We start from the raw sequence: 21,598 nt of genomic DNA, 5'->3' as shown, positions 1-21,598 counted from the left end.
ATTTCAATGTTTACATTGTATTTCCTTGCAATCTATAAACAAATTGTAACAATTATGTGTTTATTTTTCAAATGTTCTCAACACTGATTAATAACGCTAAATGTAGATGAAAAAAAATCTAGTCACAAAACTGGCTTGAAGTCAGTCAAAATAAATATATTTGCAGCATTGCTGTTTTCTGCAGTTTTAGCGAAAGCATCGACCTATTTCACTGCTCACTGTTTCCGATTCTGTTTTTACAATAACTGCGTCATCTTAATGGTGCTTGAGTGTCTTTATAGAGAAGCAAATGAATATTGTTGACAGTTCCTACAACTACAGATTCAAAGCACATTTCAAAAACCAAAGACTCTATAGTTTAACTCAGCTGACAAGGTTAATGCAGGGTTATTACTAAAGAAATTCTCATTCTTGATGAAAGCTCCAGCACGACAGTGGATCACATGACCATTTTTATTTAGATGCAACACACATTACATGAAGGGAATTGCAGTGGTTAATGGTTCGAGTTCTACTGATCAGTTTATTTCTTGCTTGTAATAAAAGAAACGTACACATCGATTTTAGTTCGCAAGCCTCTCACTGTGAACTTATACAGAGGATGCCCAAGCAGACAAAAATGAATACAAACACACGTGTGTAGAATCTGTGACTTAATCACATTATGTTTTATGTGAAAAGAAAAATAATGACATCCCAGCTGAAAATATCATTCTGCAGGACAGTCTACTTCTCGTCTTTGCCTTTAGTTTTTCTGTACACCATTTCCCTGAAGCTGGAAAGGATTTTGCTTTCCCTCTTTCTCCTTTCCTCTTGGTTAAAGGAAGCAAGAGCTAGTTCCTACAACTACAGATTCAAAGCACATTTCAAAAACCAAAGACTCTATAGTTTAACTCAGCTGACAAGGTTAATGCAGGGTTATTACTAAAGAAATTCTCATTCTTGATGAAAGCTCCAGCACGACAGTGGATCACATGACCATTTTTATTTAGATGCAACACACATTACATGAAGGGAATTGCAGTGGTTAATGGTTCGAGTTCTACTGATCAGTTTATTTCTTGCTTGTAATAAAAGAAACGTACACATCGATTTTAGTTCGCAAGCCTCTCACTGTGAACTGTACAGGAGGATGCCCAAGCAGACAAAAATGAATACAAACACACGTGTGTAGAATCTGTGACTTAATCACATTATGTTTTATGTGAAAAGAAAAATAATGACATCCCAGCTGAAAATATCATTCTGCAGGACAGTCTACTTCTCGTCTTTGCCTTTAGTTTTTCTGTACACCATTTCCCTGAAGCTGGAAAGGATTTTGCTTTCCCTCTTTCTCCTTTCCTCTTGGTTAAAGGAAGCAAGAGCTCTCTTCTCATCAGCACTGTAGATCTGGTTTTCCTTTCTCAGACGCACAGCCTCCATACGCCGATGTCTGAGGGCATAAGGAATCAAATTTACTCCACCTACAATTATAACAGTTTCATCTTTTTACTTAAGACTACATTCATTGTATTTTTGTGGAAACCATGATACATTCTTTTCAGGATTCTTTGAAGAATAGAAAGTTCAAAAGAACAGCATTTATTTGAAATAGAAATCTTGTGCAATATAAATATATTTACACTTTTGATCAATTTAATGCATCCTTGTTTAAAAAAAAAAAAAAGTGTTCATTTCTTTCAAAGAACTGACAGCAAACTATCGAACAGTAGTGTATGTGCACAAATGTACAATATAAAAGCTTCATACCTGCTTCCACTCATGACATAGCCACATTTCTCAAACTCTACAATCTCATCACTAGTCAAACCGATTTCACCTCTTCTTGGAATACGCTTTCCTGCTTTGACAAACTCTGCCATGGCTGCACCTTCACCTGGTAGCAAAGCGTGGCCAAAACTATGGGAAACAAGACACAAAGGCACAAAGCTGTAACCTTCGGTTCCAGAGACAGGATCAAAAATGACTTAAAAACAACCACCATTATCATTAAGCAACAGTGGAGGAAGAATCAACTGCTCACTCCAAAGGTTTGTCATCTTGGGACAAGTGAGTGAGAGGAGCTTCAGGTCCAACAACATGTTCTCCAACACCAGTTTTCTCCACCCATGAGATTTCATTGACATCCTCCTCTTCTTCCTCTGAATGTTCACTGCTAGAGCTACTGGACTCCTTGTGATTCTTCTTCGCCTTCTTCTTCTTTGATTTTTTCCTGTGAGGACAAAATCATGGCATCGTATGAAACTAATCAAGCCTTGCTGATTCAACACACTACAGACGAAAACAAGATTCTTACTTTTTACTTTTCTTCTTTCTTTTCTTCTTTTTCATCTCTTCTGCAAAACAAGCAGGTAACTGTTTATATAATCTTACACACAAAAATAATTTGTTTTAGAACAAAAATAAATGCCACAAACCTTCAGAATCACTTTCTGACTCGCTGTCCTCTGAGTGCTTCTTGTTCTTTCTCTTCTTTGATTTCTTCTTCTTCTTCTTCTTTTTCTTTTTCTTCTTTTCCTCTGTAGACAAGATATCAGACATTTAGATTATTTATTCGGTAAACCTGCTGTGAAAAAGCACATTGTGTGTAAGTGAGATGTTAAAGAATCATTTACCCTGTGAATTTGAATCAGAGCTGCTGTTCTTCACGTCCTCTTCTACAGGAGTGTGCTCATCTGAGCTATTACAAGATATTAGATGAAAGCATTTAAGCACAGAGTATATGATGAGAATATTACTGTACATAGACTGTTTTTGAGTTTCAACTCAATTTAAGCTATTGTCACTGTACAAGTACAGTTAAAATGTCTTTTATCACTCAAGCACAGGTTTAGTTTTTTTTTTTAATAATGTAGAAATACAAAGAAAATGCAGTAAGTAAATATTTTTGAAAGTAGTCTTATGCTTACCAAGACTACATTTATCTGATTAAAACTGTTAAAACAGTAATACTGTCAAATTATTACACTTTAAAATGTCTGTTCCGTACCCACTGTATGTAGTTGTTTTTTGGTGTTCGGCTTAGTGTTATGCTAGAATCATTATTATACTCATACCTTTTGTTCTTTAATGTTTTGAGCTTAATTTTTTTTTGTTTTCATTTAAATGTTTAGTTTTGAAATGTTGTATGCATTTGTCATTTTTATTTAATTTCTTAAATGTGTGTGTATTTATAGAGTTTTAATTACTTTTTCTTATCTGTAAGTCGCTTTGGATAAAAGCGTCTGCTAAATGACTAAAATTAAAAGTAGTATGTACACAACAAAAAGAGGCACCCCAGTTGTGGAAAATTACATTAATACAGAAAAAAAGTTGAAAGTTTATCAAATATATTCCATAATGCAGATTTCCAGATGAGGCTACATGAGAGTGTCAAAATAAAGGGGTGTCTTACAAAATATATGTTGATTTATGTGTTGCATTTGTTCGATGTATTAAGAGATAGTGATGTATCGTTAGACCCCTTTTATACTTTATAAAACATGTAACAGTAGACACTGATATGTGGTATTGAATATGAACTCACTCAGGTTCTCTGACTCTTGGAGAATATCCCCAGACCTCAGGACATCCCAGTTCACCAATTCTCTCACGTTCCTGCAGACGCCTTGATAGAGAAAAGCAGAAAAGAAATCAAGGTAATTATGCACCGAAAACAATTCCTTCATCATGCTCAGTAACTGCTGGTGTCGTGTATGCTCGCTCATGAAGACACCACAGACTGGAGTGTGTCTGACCTCGCGATGAAGGCGTCTTGTCTCTGTCGTTGGGCATCATCTCTTCTCTCATAGTAATCCGATCTTGATCCGAAGCCGTGATCTCGGTCTCTCTGATCTGACCAATTCAACCGATCTCTTTCCCTTGACCTGGAGCGACTGCGGGAATTCTCTACTCGGAACCGGTTTCTTCTCCTCTCTTTGTCGTTGTATCGCGATTTGTGATCGTCTTCATTCTCGTGTCTGCGGGTCTTCAGCCCGTGGTCCGGTGAGCGGCTGCTGGAGCGGCTGCGTCGGCGTCTCTTCGGGCTCACGGCGCCGGAACATTTTACGTCCAACTCGGGCATTACTATAAACTGTATTATTAACTTTAATGTTAATTTAATGACGATTGGATAGTCTTTTATTCAGTTCGGTCATAAAGCGGCCCGTTAATTACATTTTGTTGGTCATGTCGCAGTTCACCAGAACTAACGTTAGCAAAGCTAGCTAGATAATGATTTTAGCGAACTGCGATTTCGAATACTTTAGCTAATGAGACAAAAAATGTTAATTCATATAAATCACGGTGGTGTTGGGACTCACCACGAAACCAGTAAACAACTTAAACGCGGGTCATGGGACCAAAATGTGTACTAGCGTCGTTGAAATCCAACTTTAGCCTGCTTGTGTTCTTCTTCTTCTTCTTCTTCTTCTTCTTCTTTGGTGTTTTATTGGCGGTTGGCAAACCAGCTTATAGGTGCATTACCGCCACCGACTGGACTGGAGTGTGGATCAAGATTTATGCAATATATATGATGGGGAAAGAGGGGAAAGGGCCATATAAAACAAACAAAACCTATATATATATACATATATACACACATATATTATCTTACTTAATTCACATTCTTTTATAAACCTAATAATATCATCATATATCTTTTTAGCTGCCTGCTTGTGTTACGTTTCCCTTATTCTTCTATTGTGAAGAATTGTGTAGCAAGATCTGGAAGGCGCATATTGAAACTATTCTTTTTTTGCCACCGAAATGGCACTCCATTCTGTTTTGGATTGCTTTTTGAATATGGAAAATGCATGCTGATTTAATCATTTGTTCTTGTAAGTATAAAGACATATCTGGGTTACCTAATAGGCTATATGACATGATGAAAGCTTTTCATTCATGAATACCAAAATTGCATTTATTTATTGTTTCTTTTTAAGCAACTGACAGCTTGCCACATGAGTGTCTGCATGTATTACCTTTATTTAACCAGGAAAAAAAGACTCACTGAGATTAAAATCTTACAGGAGTGTCCTAGCCAAGATAGGCAGCCAAGTTTGCATATACAAATAAACAACATAGTTACAACATACAATACAAACATATAACCAATTAAAAACAATTGCACACCCTTAACTCGCTCTCTAGATTACGTAGTAAAAACCTAAAATAATTATAAGACACCAAGTTTTGTAACTTCACCTCCTTTTGGAGATTCCAGTCTGAAGTGGCGGCATATTTAAAGGAGGTTTTACCCAGCTCAGTTCTGACAAGGGGCACACAAAGATTATAATTTCATTGAGAATGTAATGAGTAATTGCCCGACGAAATCCTTTGAATAAAACAACAGAGATAAAATGGCAAATAATCCAATGTGGCTTTATATATAAACAGATAATCAATGTATTATTGTGTTTACTGGGAAATTTTGTTTGAATACAGGATTCACAAAAGGTGTTTGAAATGAACACAAAACCACTGCTAGAGAGAATACACATTTGTAATTTGAACTTTTGAAAACCTGATAGTTACTGAGATGCAGTGTTGGGGGTAACGCATTAGGTAACGCGAGTTATGTAATCAGATTACTTTTTTCAAGTAACTAGTAAAGTAACGCATTACTTTTTAATTTACAAGAGAATATCTGAGTTACTTTTCCAAATAAGTAACGCAAGTTACTTTTTTTTTCCAATTTATTGATTGACAGCTCTCCTGTCCCCATGTTGAGAGAAATCAGATGTTACTGTAGTTCTAAAATAAATATGAATATGCATTAATTCATCTCACTCACAATAAAAAACACAGATTCAGTATTCCTCAAAATGAATAAAAATAATGCAACTCAGAATATGATACAAACCTGCCATAATTAAATGTTAAACAACACAAATATCCTTTATGTATTTAATCCCATTCTATTAACCAATGTATTTGTCACAAAAACATTTGTGTGTCTTTTTTTATTGCTGAAGTGTGTTGAAATGTCTTCTTCTGCATTCTACTGTACGGACGTAAATTGACTTTCCCTTCAGCCTGAGGCTTATTCATTTCACTTTTGTTGTAACTTTCCCCAACACTGGTTATTACAGTGTTATCAGTCTCATATATACATCTCAGCAGTGTTGGGGAAAGTTACTTTTAAAAGTAATGCGTTACAATATTGCATTATTTTTATTCATTTTGAGGAATACTGAATGTTTTTTTTTATTTCTCTCAATATGGGGACAGGAGAGCTGTCAATCAATAAATTTGAAAAAAAAGTAACTCGCGTTACTTATTTGAAAAAGTAACTCCGATATTCTCTTGTAGATTAAAAAGTAATGCGTTACTTTACTAGTTACTTGAAAAAAGTAATCTGATTACGTAACTCACGTTACTTGTAATGTGTTACCCCCAACACTGGTAATAACACATTTATACAGTCCACGACATGTCTGTGACCAGTCTTGTCCTGCCAATAAAGCACGTTGTAATTCTTCTTCTACATCTTAATAATAATAATAATAATGTTTATTTATATAGCACATTTCTACTGACTCAAAACTGAAACTATATTTCTTTAGTTATTGTATTTACAAAATACCATAAAAGCTTCTTATATTATACTGATTTGAAAAATGATATGGACACTTTTTCTAATATGGGGAAAAAACTGAAACAACAATGTAAAACTCCTAAAGCTTTTCAAATGTATGTAATTTGCCCCAATTTGTACTTAACAAAACCTCTGTATTATTGCATTACGCATTTGTTTTCTATATGCCCATTCATATCATATGCGTGCAAATACAAGTAAAGTTTAAGATAAAATCGTTCTGTCTCATTACCACTCATCACACGTCTGTTGTGGCAGACTCCTGTCGGCTGCTGGAGGAGAGACGGGCTCGTCTCAGACTGGAAGGAACTCGAGCTCCGTTGTGTTGTCCACGGCAGCCGACACACGTTATCGCTGTCGTTATTGTTTCTCAGCAGAGGGAATCGTGGATTCTAACGGGTCGTTCTGCAGGTATAGGATTTTGGAAATTCATTTCCAAGAATGTGGGAGATTAAAACTTGAATTCACCTTACTTAACCACATACGCGTTGCTGTGCATCGTAGAGTCAGATAGGCCTCGCGCTGCCGCCGAACCAGGAAGGAGAGTTGAATTGAGCCATTTGTTGTTGTTTTCACGCTGACCGCTGCACACCGGGGTCCTACCGGTTCTGAGTGCTAGCATCAAAAAGCTGTGGCCTCGCAGGAATAGTATTTCGTTTGATCACGTCAAACTAGTCAAATGCATTAGTTTTATGTCACTTTTCAAGAAGCATATGTTTTTATGCCTGGCTTTTGTTGCTGCACAATTAGCCAGCTAACGTTAGCCTGGCTGCGATTCTCGTGTATATCCACATTCTGTTGCTTTTAATTTCGAAACAATAAAGTTGTATTCAACTTTTTCAGATAGGCCTCGCGCTGCCGCCGAACCAGGAAGGAGAGTTGAATTGAGCCATTTGTTGTTGTTTTCACGCTGACCGCTGCACACCGGGGTCCTACCGGTTCTGAGTGCTAGCATCAAAAAGCTGTGGCCTCGCAGGAATAGTATTTCGTTTGATCACGTCAAACTAGTCAAATGCATTAGTTTTATGTCACTTTTCAAGAAGCATATGTTTTTATGCCTGGCTTTTGTTGCTGCACAATTAGCCAGCTAACGTTAGCCTGGCTGCGATTCTCGTGTATATGTAATGTAAAGTAATGTTTAGATCGACATAACAAATTGAGAGAAAAATATGACATGAAAATATGATTTGTCATTGATTAGACAGCTAAAATGTGCTTGTGAGAGTATATCTTGCAGAAATGAAAGCACAATGTAGAAAGCTTTGTATAGGGTTGTGTTAATTGCATTTTAACACAGTTTTTAATAGATTTGATTTGTTCTTGATATTAATATGTTCAAATTGTTAGTATATTACACTTCAATATTCCCCTTTCCCCACAGGTATGTCGAAACTAAAGCTAATATCTGCAGCAGACACTCAGTACCCAGCATCACTGTTGAGGTCCATCAATGATGAGCGACACAGCGGTTTATTCTGTGATGTCTCCATAATCGTGCAAGACCGCAAGTTCAAGGCGCACAAATGCGTGCTGTCTGCCTCCAGTACCTATTTCCATCAGCTTTTCTCAGTTGCTGGACAAGTTATAGAGCTGAACTTCATCAAGGCAGACATATTCGATGTGATCTTGAATTACATATACACGTCTAAAATCTACAGAGTTCGATCAGACAGACTTGAGGATCTCATCAGCGCCGGTCAGGCTTTGGGCGTGACGTTCATAGCCAATTTAGGAACGCCGCTCGCCCAAGTCAAAGGATTACCGGGCCTGTCCAAAGAAAGTGACAACAACAGCATCAGCTCCTCTGAGAAGAATGAGACCGGAGGTGAGAATATGCCAATCATTACTGAGACGTTCTCACTGTCTGCTGAAGAATTCAACATGGCGTGCGGTAATACGGAAAAGGAAGTGGACTCGGACAGCGATGATGTTCTTTTCGTCTCAAAAACAGAGGCTCCTCAAGCTCAGAAGACCAAGATATCAGATGTTAATGACAAAGCAGGAGGGCCAGAGGCTAAAAAACAAAAAGTCACAAATTACTTTTAAAAGTAATGCGTTACAATATTGCATTACTCCATAAAAAAGTAACTAATTACGTTACTTAGTTACTTTTTATGGAAAGTAATGCGTTACGTTACTTTTGCGTTACTTTTTAAATCTGGACAGGGCTTGCTTGTTTGTTTTTAAAAATAAAAAAGTTCTATTTTTGGCAAATATAAAAGCCTTTTCACACCAAAAGTGAAATGAATAAGCCTCAGGCTGAAGGGAAAGTCAATTTACGTCCGTACAGTAGAATGCAGAAGAAGACATTTCAACACACTTCAGCAATAAAAAAGAGACACATAAATGTTTGTCTAGAGGAATTTGTGCTTATTAGTACGGTTGAACTGGATCATCGAAGCTCAGAAGCAAAGACATTGGTTAATAGAATGGGATTAAATACATAAAGCATATTTGTGTTGTTTAACATTTAATTATGGCAGGTTTGCGTCAACTGAATATTCTGAGTTGCATTATTTTTATTCATTTTGAGGAATACTGAATGTTTTTTTTTATTTCTCTCAATATGGGGACAGGAGAGCTGTCAATCAATAAATTTGAAAAAAAAGTAACTCGCGTTACTTATTTGAAAAAGTAACTCCGATATTCTCTTGTAGATTAAAAAGTAATGCGTTACTTTACTAGTTACTTGAAAAAAGTAATCTGATTACGTAACTCACGTTACTTGTAATGTGTTACCCCCAACACTGGTAATAACACATTTATACAGTCCACGACATGTCTGTGACCAGTCTTGTCCTGCCAATAAAGCACGTTGTAATTCTTCTTCTACATCTTAATAATAATAATAATAATGTTTATTTATATAGCACATTTCTACTGACTCAAAACTGAAACTATATTTCTTTAGTTATTGTATTTACAAAATACCATAAAAGCTTCTTATATTATACTGATTTGAAAAATGATATGGACACTTTTTCTAATATGGGGAAAAAACTGAAACAACAATGTAAAACTCCTAAAGCTTTTCAAATGTATGTAATTTGCCCCAATTTGTACTTAACAAAACCTCTGTATTATTGCATTACGCATTTGTTTTCTATATGCCCATTCATATCATATGCGTGCAAATACAAGTAAAGTTTAAGATAAAATCGTTCTGTCTCATTACCACTCATCACACGTCTGTTGTGGCAGACTCCTGTCGGCTGCTGGAGGAGAGACGGGCTCGTCTCAGACTGGAAGGAACTCGAGCTCCGTTGTGTTGTCCACGGCAGCCGACACACGTTATCGCTGTCGTTATTGTTTCTCAGCAGAGGGAATCGTGGATTCTAACGGGTCGTTCTGCAGGTATAGGATTTTGGAAATTCATTTGTGGGAGATTAAAACTTGAATTCACCTTACTTAACCACATACGCGTTGCTGTGCATCGTAGAGTCAGATAGGCCTCGCGCTGCCGCCGAACCAGGAAGGAGAGTTGAATTGAGCCATTTGTTGTTGTTTTCACGCTGACCGCTGCACACCGGGGTCCTACCGGTTCTGAGTGCTAGCATCAAAAAGCTGTGGCCTCGCAGGAATAGTATTTCGTTTGATCACGTCAAACTAGTCAAATGCATTAGTTTTATGTCACTTTTCAAGAAGCATATGTTTTTATGCCTGGCTTTTGTTGCTGCACAATTAGCCAGCTAACGTTAGCCTGGCTGCGATTCTCGTGTATATCCACATTCTGTTGCTTTTAATTTCGAAACAATAAAGTTGTATTCAACTTTTAAGTAATGTTTAGATCGACATAACAAATTGAGAGAAAAATATGACATGAAAATATGATTTGTCATTGATTAGACAGCTAAAATGTGCTTGTGAGAGTATATCTTGCAGAAATGAAAGCACAATGTAGAAAGCTTTGTATAGGGTTGTGTTAATTGCATTTTAACACAGTTTTTAATAGATTTGATTTGTTCTTGATATTAATATGTTCAAATTGTTAGTATATTACACTTCAATATTCCCCTTTCCCCACAGGTATGTCGAAACTAAAGCTAATATCTGCAGCAGACACTCAGTACCCAGCATCACTGTTGAGGTCCATCAATGATGAGCGACACAGCGGTTTATTCTGTGATGTCTCCATAATCGTACAAGACCGCAAGTTCAAGGCGCACAAATGCGTGCTGTCTGCCTCCAGTACCTATTTCCATCAGCTTTTCTCAGTTGCTGGACAAGTTATAGAGCTGAACTTCATCAAGGCAGACATATTCGATGTGATCTTGAATTACATATACACGTCTAAAATCTACAGAGTTCGATCAGACAGACTTGAGGATCTCATCAGCGCCGGTCAGGCTTTGGGCGTGACGTTCATAGCCAATTTAGGAACGCCGCTCGCCCAAGTCAAAGGATTACCGGGCCTGTCCAAAGAAAGTGACAACAACAGCATCAGCTCCTCTGAGAAGAATGAGACCGGAGGTGAGAATATGCCAATCATTACTGAGACGTTCTCACTGTCTGCTGAAGAATTCAACATGGCGTGCGGTAATACGGAAAAGGAAGTGGACTCGGACAGCGATGATGTTCTTTTCGTCTCAAAAACAGAGGCTCCTCAAGCTCAGAAGACCAAGATATCAGATGTTAATGACAAAGCAGGAGGGCCAGAGGCTAAAAAACAAAAAGTCACAAACGAGGAAGGAATTGCCTCTAAGGATTCAACAGCCCAAGAGAGAAACAACCAGCTTCCTTCTGAAAGAGACACGTCACTCCAAAATAACCTTGAGCCCCAGCCAGACGTTGTGCTCCTCTCTAACCCAGAAGCCAGTAGCAGTGTTCTCACTTCTCCAGTAAGAGCGAGCTCAAACAGCGAACCCACCACCCCAGCTGACGTGAACAGCCTTCCTTCAGATCCTCACAGCACCTTGCTGCCTCTAGATAACAACGAAGTGCTCGGAGTCCATAAGAAAAAGGTCCTTCTAGAGCACTCGCCCGATCAGCCCGGAAAAATCAGACTGTCGGATGTAAGGCCGACATATAGCACCAATAACGGACCAGTACCAGCAATGAACTTGGCCCCGTCAGTGTTGGGGAAAAAGACGATAACATTAGACAAAGCCTCGGAAATCGATTCGCTATCGCCTGGTTGTAAAGTGTATGCCAACATTGGTGAAAACACCTATGACATTGTTCCAGTAAAAGAGGATCCTGTAGAGGGATCGGCTCCTGGTAGGAAATCGCAAATCCCACACAGTGTACCCAGTGTGACCATACACTCACCTCAAGGAAAGAAAAATTCAAAGCTGGAGCAGGAGGATCACTATGAACTTATCATGGATGGAAAGACATTTTACGTGTGCATTGTGTGCAAGCGTCCCTATGTGTGCCTGACGAGCCTCAGGCGGCACTTTAACACTCACTCGTGGGAACGGAAGTATCCGTGCCATTACTGCAGCAAGGTTTTTGCCCTGGCCGAGTACAGAACCAAACATGAAATCACTCACACGGGCGAAAGACGGTACCAGTGTTTACTGTGCAATGAAACCTTTCTCAATTATCAGATTTTGTCCACCCACTGCAAGCAAGCGCACAACCAAGACCCGTCGGGAAGGAAAGAGAAAGATGACTCGTGCAACAACTTGTATCGGCTGCTGCCGTGTAAAACGTTGCAGTTCAAACCGTATTCCTTCGTGTCCGAAGAGCCGGGAGGGATTCCGGTGATTGGTGAAGATGGGACTGTCCAACATGTAAATCCAGACAAAGAGCACTTTACCAACCAGCCACTTCCAGCTAGCCAAAGCAAAGCACTGACCTGGGACGACATCTTTGTAGAATCTGAAGCACAAAACAGACCGGCGGCTCACGTTCGACCGGGTTCACCTCCACGGCCTGTCGACCAAATAAATGCCGAAACCAGGAATGAATTTGAGTTTGTTATACCAGAGACATACTGAGCATGCTTGTGCACTGCTCTGGCTCAGGTGCCTTGTTCATTTGTTTGTGTTTTAATTTGAGGAGCGGGTGGTCGTGGTTCTCTGGACCATTTGATTGAAAAATCAACTTCAGTATTCATCAACTCATGAAAGTTGTTTTAAGGTGCTTTAATGTATATTTAGAAAATGTATTAGTGTTGGTTTACAGTTCAGTTTCACAGTCATTACTGAATTGTAATAATGCTTCGTCAGATAATATGACTAAGTAGATAATACATATTTTATGTACAGCTACATTAGACCTGTGTAGAGCTGATCCTTAATATTTTCTATTCCCGTTTATATTCGAATTTGTGACATGATTGTGTGCTTGACATAATGCAGAAGAAACACCACAAATTATAGGTTAGATCACAGATCCTAATGAAGCACTCGGAACAAAAAGTAAGATTCAGCCTAAATATATGTACAGTTCTTTGCCATCTAGCTGCCCGAAACAGTTAAAAATAACTCAAGTAATTATCTAGAACTGTGTGAATACAGTCAATTCTGAAGACAATAAAGTGCAAATCAATTGCTAGATAAGAGACTCGTCCTCGTGCAGAGAGAGCAGAGGCAACGCAAAACACTTTGTGCCACTTTGGAAGGGAGAAGTTCACATTATGGAGTTATGCAGAGGAATCTCAAGTGGGAGACCCACAGACGTTACCTATAACAGGAAAAGGAGGCGAGCCAGGTGGAGCTGTACTGGAAGCGGACACATTTTAAGGCATATCTGTGAACAGTCTTGATCTCACAGTCAGGCTAGTTATTAGGTATAGTCCTCTTGGATTGAGGCTACATAATGTGAATATTTTACACATCGGGTTTGACTTGAGAGAATCTTGTCAAGGTTTAATGTTGCATATTACATCTGCTGAAAGGTGATGAGTGACTGTGGTTAATGCTGTAGTCTCTCTATGCTTAACCCGCCGCACAGGTGAGCCTCCTCTGCAAAGGTTGTTAATTCAGAACGACGATTGTTCACTGATGTGGTTTACTTATATACAAAAATGCCAACGCCAGTTCTCTCTTGACAGGAAAATATCTTCCTCAGACTGGTCCCTTAGGGGCTGTATGGCGGGGGCTTCTCATCAGGTGGGTAATAAGGAGGAGAATAACGAGGCGGGATCATATTTGGCCACATGAGACTGGCTCCAGACTGGGAGTCATCAGACAGGCCTGAAGCGTCAGGAAACATGCTGGCAGCCTGTGAAGACACATTACCACACATATCATACACCATCAAAACATATAAGTATAATCTCTAATGCTCTAATTTAGGGTTATTCTTTTGAACTAAAACTAAAACCATACAATTTAAAAAAAAAGCATAAACTTATTAAACTTACAAGGCAAAATTCCTCGTTTAGACACGCCCCCACATGTGTACATCACTGTGTGGGAAGATTTGCATAACGCCGCCCAAATGTTCACACAAAAAAGAAGGCGTAACTGATTCTCGCTGTAGTATTGTTGTTGCCGCCGCCGCCATGTCGTGGAGACGCTGTGTGTTTCGTTGTGAAAGTGAAACTACTTTGTTTGCTCTTCCAAAAGAGGAATTTTACGGAGGACGAGGACTGTTTCCTGGGAGAGTAGCCTACAATGCCAGTGTTCTGGTGAATTCAGTTCCCCTGTTTCCCCTTCGGCGCACATGCTGACCCTATACAGTCTATGATGCTGACAAATAATGCTGACTCACAGCCTTTAAGTACATTTTCATATTTAAAGGATTTGTTACTGATGATTCAAACGCGAGTTTTGAGCAGTGTTGAGTAGCGCTTGTAGTTTGACATTTCTCCAAACACAAATGCAGACATGGTTTTATGTTTACACGGCGCGATGCAACGCAACGCATAAAAAGACAGTATAAGTAATTATAATCCGTAATTATGTCCCCACTGGATGCAACAAATGCCTCGTTTATAATGGGTTTAATTGGTTTTGTCTCGTTGCTCTGGGACACGGCATCACAATATGGTAAGGAGCGTAACATTTCCGTCACACGCTTGAGGTATTCAGCCAATCACAACGCACTGGATAGCTGGCCAATCAGAGCACACCTCGCATTTTCAGACCGAAACGCATTTCAAAATCGATGCGTTTCAGAAAGACGGGGCATAGAGGAGAAACAATAATGTACATTATGTGGAAAATAATGTGTTTTTTTAACCTTAAACCGCATAAACACATTTCATTACACCGAATACACAAAATAATGTTCTTTTTTAGCAACGTCATATGACCCCTTTAACATTAATTGAAAGATGTAATAATGATCTTTTTGTGCTTACTTCTTACTTGCATGCATTTTTACAAATAATTGATTGCATTAAGCTAACGTTAATTGACATAATTAAAAAAAAAGAAATTAATAGAAATATACAATATAAATATATTACTATATCATAGCATAGTAATAATAATTCTATATGTACATTTCATATATTTGTATATATATATATTTTACAACATAAAAAGTGTATGCATGTTATATTATATTATACAGTTAGTATTTTTATAGTCTTGCATTGCCAGACCTTCTGACTTGACGGCAGAAGGTCTGGGAACCTTGGTCGCTTTGAATGGCTAAAGGCCCACCCAAGCCATATGACTGACAGGTAAAACAACCAATCACGTTTCGGTTTGTGCCACGTCATGTTTAGGGGCGTGGAAATGTCCCCACAATAACATGCCGTGTGTAAAACTCTTGGACGTATTTTAAAGATTCTATGCCGTGAACTTTAAATATTTCACATACTTTTACAAATCCAGCGTTTAGTTGATCCTGATAAGCGCTCATTATCACAGTTGTAAACACGACGGCTTTCTTCCAACATGAGGAGGGGCTTTAGCGTCACGGCATATTTGTTTCCAGGCGGAACGTTAAAGAACGCGACACGCACGTCTCCCGGAAATCTTGTATAATTCAACCAATCCGATGACGACTTTCAAAACTCCCCAAGTGTTTCCAATTTTGTGTGCCGTATGCATCAGACATTCAGCCAACGGTCTGTGGGAGTGACGTCTGAGGCTGAGACTAGTATTTTTATCTCATCGAACAAGCATTGTAGAAAAAGTCTGTATCAGCGTGACTTATAAATGCCCACTAAAGCATGCAACACAAAGTGGGTTGACAGCTCAAAGTGAATGCGATTACCCGAAGGTCATAGGCAGTGTATGGAGGTAAGCAGGGGTCAGTGTTGTAAAAAGTGTTGTTGGATGTTGTGGGTCCAGGAGTCTCTTGGGGTGGAGGAACAGGGAGAGGTTCTGGCTCACAGGAATCTGGTGCTGCTGTAGGCATCTTAATAAAAAGATCCAATAAATGTCACAGGTTCTCAGAATTAAAAATACATCTATATAAGTTGTTTGCACTGCATTTAAATCTCACCATGTCCTTGAAGCCCCCCAGCACCGCGGCGGTGATGATGCCCAGAAACAGAGCAACAATGTTGAGGATAGTAGCAGACCACAGCAGGTGGTAAAGATGCACAACGTCCTGACAGCTCCGCACCTCTGTGTACTCATGGTACCCTCCTCGCAGTTCCACTCGACTGAGATCATGAGGAGAGAAATGTATTATTGCAAGAGACTCATAAAAAAATAAGACATATAGGTGACAGGCAGAGCAACAAAAGAGGTAAAGCATGACCAGACCAGCGATTCATGCAAAAGAAAAGAACAAAACCATCTGCGTGCATACCAGTGCACATCACTCTTAAGAAGAGCATGAAATGGATAAATATATCCAGTCTCCTTATTTAAGCTCACGGTCATCAAAGACTCTTTACTTTTAACCTAAATTATTGCTGTCACTCCTCACCTGTGAAACAGGAACCAGAGAATCTTAGTTCCTTTCACTTCATGATCAAAGTAACTGTACGTAAAGTACAGTGACTGTACACAGCCACACTCAAGATTTTAACAACAACAAATAATGGGCTGTCAATGTCATTGAGGGGCTAAAAGTGGAAAGACCTACTTCCAAACCATGGAGGATTTCCTAAATTTTTTCAAAACATCTTTATTCTGAAGTCCCATAAGAGGATGCTCTCTGAAACATAAATAAACACAAAGTTCTTTCGAACAGAGCTGAATTTCAGGGATAGAAGCACACACCATACAAGCAAATATAAACCAGAACTTAACCAAGGTAAAACAAAGATAGCATAGTTGTTGTTGTTTTTCTCTCTCAGATTGCCAGTTTGCAGAGGGTATCCTAGGAGGGATGTATCCAAATGGGACTCGCTCACACACTTACTTGCCACAGTTGTAAAGGTCACAGCAGTAGCAGGTGTTGCTCTTCACGCGCAGGTTACAGGAGACCCGAGATGCGGTTTGACAGTGGACCTGAAAGACAGATGTGTTTTGATATACTAGTAACAAAGCCCTTAAATTCAGAGGCTTGTAATTTGGCAAGAGCGCTTCTCTGACGACTCACATCTAAATCAAACGCGGTCCCACTGGAGTAATATTCACATCGGCCAGCATATAGTGGTCTGAGGTCCTTTGAAACAACAACAGCAGTATGCCATGACAGAGCTTTAACTGCAATGATTTTCTGAGGAAATGCATTTTACAATAACATGGTGTGGAGGCACTTACTATATGTCTTGCAGCAAAAACGCCATCCACTATAGCACAACAGAAGGCCGCCACCACACCGAAGCTGATGAAGACAATGGAGGCCACCAGCTGTAAGCAGAACAGCAATGTCAGCATATTCACCTGCTGTAGTAGCTCTATGCACGTGCATTTACACCTGGGCACTACTACTATGTATGATTCCTATAGAGACAGATTGAAGTGGTTTGTCTAAGATCTTGTAGATGTGTCTATTATGGGATATGGAGATAATCTGGACTGAATGGATTCTGCCTTATTGCCACTTAAATTCGCTGATTTCCCTGCCATTTCACAACCAACCATTTAGATACCAGTCACTCCATTCTGTCTGCAATCAAAGGCACTTTACAGAGGCATGTCAAGTGGGAAAATAGAATACATTTAACTGCCCAAATCTGATTAATAAATAATAGAATTTTGAGTGTTATTCTTGATATATCTAATCTAAATCAATCCATATCTTATAAGAGACCAGTGAAAAAGCTTCTGTTTTGCATTTTTCTAATTTAATAACAAATTATATCTTATGTATTTTAATATTTTTATTATAAATAATACAATATAATATTAATACCCTACTGTTCAAATGTTTGGGGCCAAAAATATTTCTAAGATCATTTTTGAAAGAAGTTATTACTGTTATTCAGCAAGGATGCATTCAATTGATCAAAAATAATAGTAAAGACATTTATAACGTTATAAAAGGATTCTGGAAAAAAGAATCGCAGTTTACACAACACTTTTTTCAACATTGATAATAATACAAAATGTTTTAAGCACCAAAACAGAATATTGGAATTATTTCTGAAAGATCATGTGACACTAAAGACTGAATGACGCTGAAAATTGTAATGATATTTCACAATATTACTGTATTTTAGATCAAATAAATGCGTGCTTGGTGAGCATAAAATGCTTATTTCAAAAACATCTTACCGACTCCAAACTTTTGAATGGTAGTGTATATAATATTTAAATACTGTAATAATACTTTAATTATATTTTAGATTTAATTTATTAAAATAAAAAATATATATGTATATTTGATTTATATTTATCTTATAAATAAAATTATTATAAATATATTATTATATATAATATTTATATTTTATGTTTCAAATTATTTCTATTTAATGTATACAACTTATGTTATTGGTGTAACAATGAGTAAAAATGATTTTTAAAATGATCATACATTTCAGAATGTCTTCATATTTGGTTTGTCTCCAGTTTGCCATAATGACAGCAGCGCTGAAGCTGCATGAACTGAGTGAAACCTGATGATCATGTTCTCCAGCAAGCATGATTTGAAAATTATCCAAAGAGCATCTTGTGCTTCACTGGAAACAAGAACATCTGACCATCTGTACAAAAGGATTTGACATGCTCAATTCTACAAATTTGCTTATTTGATTAGAGACCTAGAAATAGTGCAAAAGCATCATAACACTTTGTTTCTTGTTTTACATTATTCAAAAAATAACCATTACTTATTTCCAGTTTTTTTCAGATTTATACAATCTCAGCCTTGCAGACACCACTCTACATGCTTTAACCACTTCGACTCCAAGGGTGGAGTGTGTATCCTGCACTCTCCCAGCAGTAACTGTCCCTGTGTGTCTATGATCTGGCCAGCTATGCTGTCCTCATGCATTCTTTATTTGGATTGTGGCACCTCCTATTCCCTCTGCACTACAATGGCTTCTGAAAATTCCTGCCTGGACATCCATCCCGCTCCCCTTACACTGAGCTATTTCTGGGTGCATCTCACCACAGGGGCTGCAACATGCCCTGCTATTTGAGCTCAAACCTGTGAGCCATTTCTGCCATTATGACATGACTAAAAACAGGCGGTTGATTCTTGAAAATGTGTTTGTTTGTGCGAGTATTTGGTTAGAAATGTCTATTGGATAATGGAATGCACAAGCACAGAATCCGATATGAGCAGTGTGATAAAAGACCCCTTACCATCTGCCTCTTATTCTCTATCAAATGGGCGCCAATGATTCCCAGAAAGGACCCGAAGCCGAGCTGAAAATATCACAGGGTGAAACTCATGATAGTTGCAAATATCAACCTATTTCAAAGTCTTAAACTTAAGATCCAAACATACAATCTCTCATTCCCACAAAGCCTTTGTCTTTCTCCAAGCAGTATAGTTTATTTTATGGTGTGATCAACATCCGAGTTAAGAGCTACAGTATATATGAAATCTGGCCATGTCCCCACCATATAGTATTTCAAAACAGTCGATCCTCGCAGAATACTAGGAAAACACCTGTTACTTGTACAAAACGTTCTGGACTGTTACTTAAGCTTGTATGTTTCTAGAGTGTTGAACAAAATGATACCTGCTGTTGAATAATGAATGGATGAGTTCACTCAGTTCAACCTTACAGTAATGAGGTAATGACCAACGGTCACCATAATGGTGGGCCAAGCAGAAAATAATTAAAAGTGAGGCTTTTCCTTCCCCGCAGTACTTTACATCACAAACCCATTTATAGACAAAGAGGATGGTTCGCAGTCTGTTCTACGCACGACTATGAACATTAGTAGCACACTTACAATGACTCCTGGATAGTAGCCACCGACAGTGATGTTCTGCGTCCTGGTAGTAGCGGCCAGACCAAAGACCAGGATGAGTATGGAGACGATAAGGAGCATCACTGTTACTATGATGGACTTTCTTTTCCTCCTCTTAAATGATCCTGGAAAAGACAGTGGAGTAGGAAGATGCCACGGCACAACACACCCTTCCTTCCTTGGTTACTCGTGCTTTCATTTTAGGCTAATGCGTTCGTTTTGGGATAAAGCAAAGCAAAGCATAACAACCAGTGTATTTGTCCTCTTGTATGTCTATAGTGTCTACAACTGCAAAGGCAAAGGCACAGCCACAACCCAGAAACCCAGATAAATGTAGGTGATGTAATATGATGGGTTTCCATCACTAAACAAAAAATATTTTGACTGTGCAATAAAATTTCACTTACGGTTGTGTATTTTTATTAACAATATCAATCAGTGTTACATCGACATTCGTTGGGGACATCTGAGACATGCAGGAATGTAGGTTACGGGAAGCTTATTTCTCTCTCGGGCTAGTATCTTCTAAAAATCGCGATGAATAAACGTTGCTAATCGCATTTAAACGTAAATACAAGCGTAAATTGTCCTCGGTGTGACCATAATGGTCTGCGGGCGCAGTGAATGCCGTTGACCTTGTAACGTTACTTACCCATCGCATCTGAGATTGGTATACCGCTGCCTTGCGCATTCAGCCCCGCTGGCATTGCAACGTCAGGATATGCAGCATTAGCTGCAGGTATGACTTCAAGTCAAAAACAAAGAGCCTAGTCAATAAGACAAAGATGCCTTTCCTTAGAGTTAAAGAATGGAAACTCCTTTCCTGCCGTGGCATTCTCTGACACCATGCGTCCCCCGTGTAGCTGCGCTTCTCTCATCAGCATCTGAGTCTGTTGTTCATGAATCCGCTGCCCTCATCCCTTCATCCCTTCAGCAGAACGCCGCACGGAGCACAGCACTGCGCATGCGCAAGGCAGAACCGCTCGCTGTTTGAGTGGGTCAGGAGCAGTAGTGATCAGAAGAGAGAGTCATTTCGATTCGGTTCTTTCGAGCAGTCCATTTCAGAAGCAACCTGTGCACACATTTATTTTATTTTATTTTTTATTACAAAACTTGAAGAAACATACAGAAACAGGGAAGCGAGCCATGAATAAATTCCAACAAAAAGCAATTATAAAAATAAAAACAGAAAACAAATATTCTGTATTTGCATGTCAAATTAATTATTATCGATACATAAAAGTGCAAAAATAAACTTACATTCTTTTAGAAAAGTTGTCATAATACATCAAAAGTTTGGCACTCTTTTTGTTATTAGTAAGTCTAAGAGAACCTGTTTTTTAATTTATTTTTTTATTTTTTTATTATGCAATAGAAGAACAACAAATACAATTACAAAGACAAGTAAGAACAAAATACAATAAGAGTTACAAACAATACTCCAAAGCACTATGTTAGCTTATAATATTTACACCATGAAAGAGTCTTACATGCAATAGAATTATTAGTTTCTTAAAGAGTTTACATATACATCAAAACCTTTCCTGAAAATAAAAAAGTAGGGAGTTTTCTTTGAAAATGTACACTTATTAATGTAAAATTTAGCAAGATATAGCAATAGATTAATAATAAATTTACACTGAGAAAGATCTAAAATTTTTGGGGTTATACAAAAGTTTGGATATAAATATTTTTTAAATAAAATTGGAAAAGTCAACCCAGAACACTTTAGAATAAGCACAGTCCCAAAATAAATGATTGATTGTTTCTTCAGACTGAAGGCAAAAGGAGCAATTGGGGAAAATACTATTGTTAAATTTAGCAAGTTTGTAATTTACCGGATAACAAT

At 38.3% G+C, this 21,598-nt stretch overlaps 4 protein-coding genes across 6 annotated transcripts; 2 read left to right on the top strand and 2 right to left on the bottom strand.

Moving 5' to 3' along the window:
• Positions 1 to 966: 966 nt before the first annotated feature.
• Positions 967 to 4,422, bottom strand: LOC107560289 (NF-kappa-B-activating protein). The gene is made up of 8 exons (XM_016244432.1): positions 3,738 to 4,422; positions 3,527 to 3,607; positions 2,616 to 2,680; positions 2,418 to 2,519; positions 2,297 to 2,336; positions 2,024 to 2,212; positions 1,750 to 1,899; positions 967 to 1,432 (listed from the first exon to the last, which is right to left on the bottom strand). Exons 1-8 carry the CDS (start codon positions 4,061 to 4,063, stop codon positions 1,258 to 1,260), a joined length of 1,128 nt encoding a protein of 375 aa, XP_016099918.1. The 5' UTR covers positions 4,064 to 4,422; the 3' UTR covers positions 967 to 1,257.
• A 2,409-nt stretch (positions 4,423 to 6,831) lies between these two features.
• On the top strand, positions 6,832 to 10,067 carry LOC107561212 (transcriptional regulator Kaiso-like). The gene is made up of 3 exons (XM_016245598.1): positions 6,832 to 6,988; positions 7,959 to 8,605; positions 10,017 to 10,067. The coding sequence occupies exons 2-3, from the start codon at positions 7,961 to 7,963 to the stop codon at positions 10,065 to 10,067; spliced, it is 696 nt and encodes a 231-aa protein (XP_016101084.1). The 5' UTR covers positions 6,832 to 6,988; positions 7,959 to 7,960.
• On the top strand, positions 9,776 to 12,841 carry LOC107560259 (transcriptional regulator Kaiso-like). Of its 2 annotated transcripts, none has more exons than XM_016244408.1 (2): positions 9,776 to 9,919; positions 10,604 to 12,841. In XM_016244408.1, exon 2 carries the CDS (start codon positions 10,606 to 10,608, stop codon positions 12,517 to 12,519), a length of 1,914 nt encoding a protein of 637 aa, XP_016099894.1. In that variant the 5' UTR covers positions 9,776 to 9,919; positions 10,604 to 10,605; the 3' UTR covers positions 12,520 to 12,841. The 2 variants fall into 2 exon arrangements, with proteins under 2 accessions (XP_016099894.1, XP_016099884.1); XM_016244398.1 differs by having other exon boundaries at positions 9,776 to 9,931.
• A 5-nt stretch (positions 12,842 to 12,846) lies between these two features.
• On the bottom strand, positions 12,847 to 20,688 carry LOC107560273 (transmembrane protein 255A-like). 2 transcript variants are annotated; one of them, XM_016244414.1, is made up of 10 exons: positions 20,402 to 20,688; positions 19,732 to 19,874; positions 19,132 to 19,194; positions 17,143 to 17,232; positions 16,979 to 17,044; positions 16,799 to 16,887; positions 16,520 to 16,591; positions 15,929 to 16,091; positions 15,698 to 15,841; positions 12,847 to 13,747 (listed from the first exon to the last, which is right to left on the bottom strand). In XM_016244414.1, exons 1-10 carry the CDS (start codon positions 20,454 to 20,456, stop codon positions 13,604 to 13,606), a joined length of 1,029 nt encoding a protein of 342 aa, XP_016099900.1. In that variant the 5' UTR covers positions 20,457 to 20,688; the 3' UTR covers positions 12,847 to 13,603. The 2 variants fall into 2 exon arrangements, with proteins under 2 accessions (XP_016099900.1, XP_016099908.1); XM_016244422.1 differs by lacking the exon at positions 16,520 to 16,591.
• Between the last annotated feature and the right edge of the window lie 910 nt (positions 20,689 to 21,598).

Source organism: Sinocyclocheilus grahami, unplaced genomic scaffold (assembly GCF_001515645.1).
Source record: "Sinocyclocheilus grahami isolate Dianchi unplaced genomic scaffold, SAMN03320097.WGS_v1.1 scaffold23.1, whole genome shotgun sequence".
Lineage (NCBI taxonomy): Eukaryota > Metazoa > Chordata > Actinopteri > Cypriniformes > Cyprinidae > Sinocyclocheilus > Sinocyclocheilus grahami.
The sequence above is the reverse complement of the archived record's forward strand: the minus strand, read 5'-3'. Positions and strand labels throughout refer to the sequence as shown.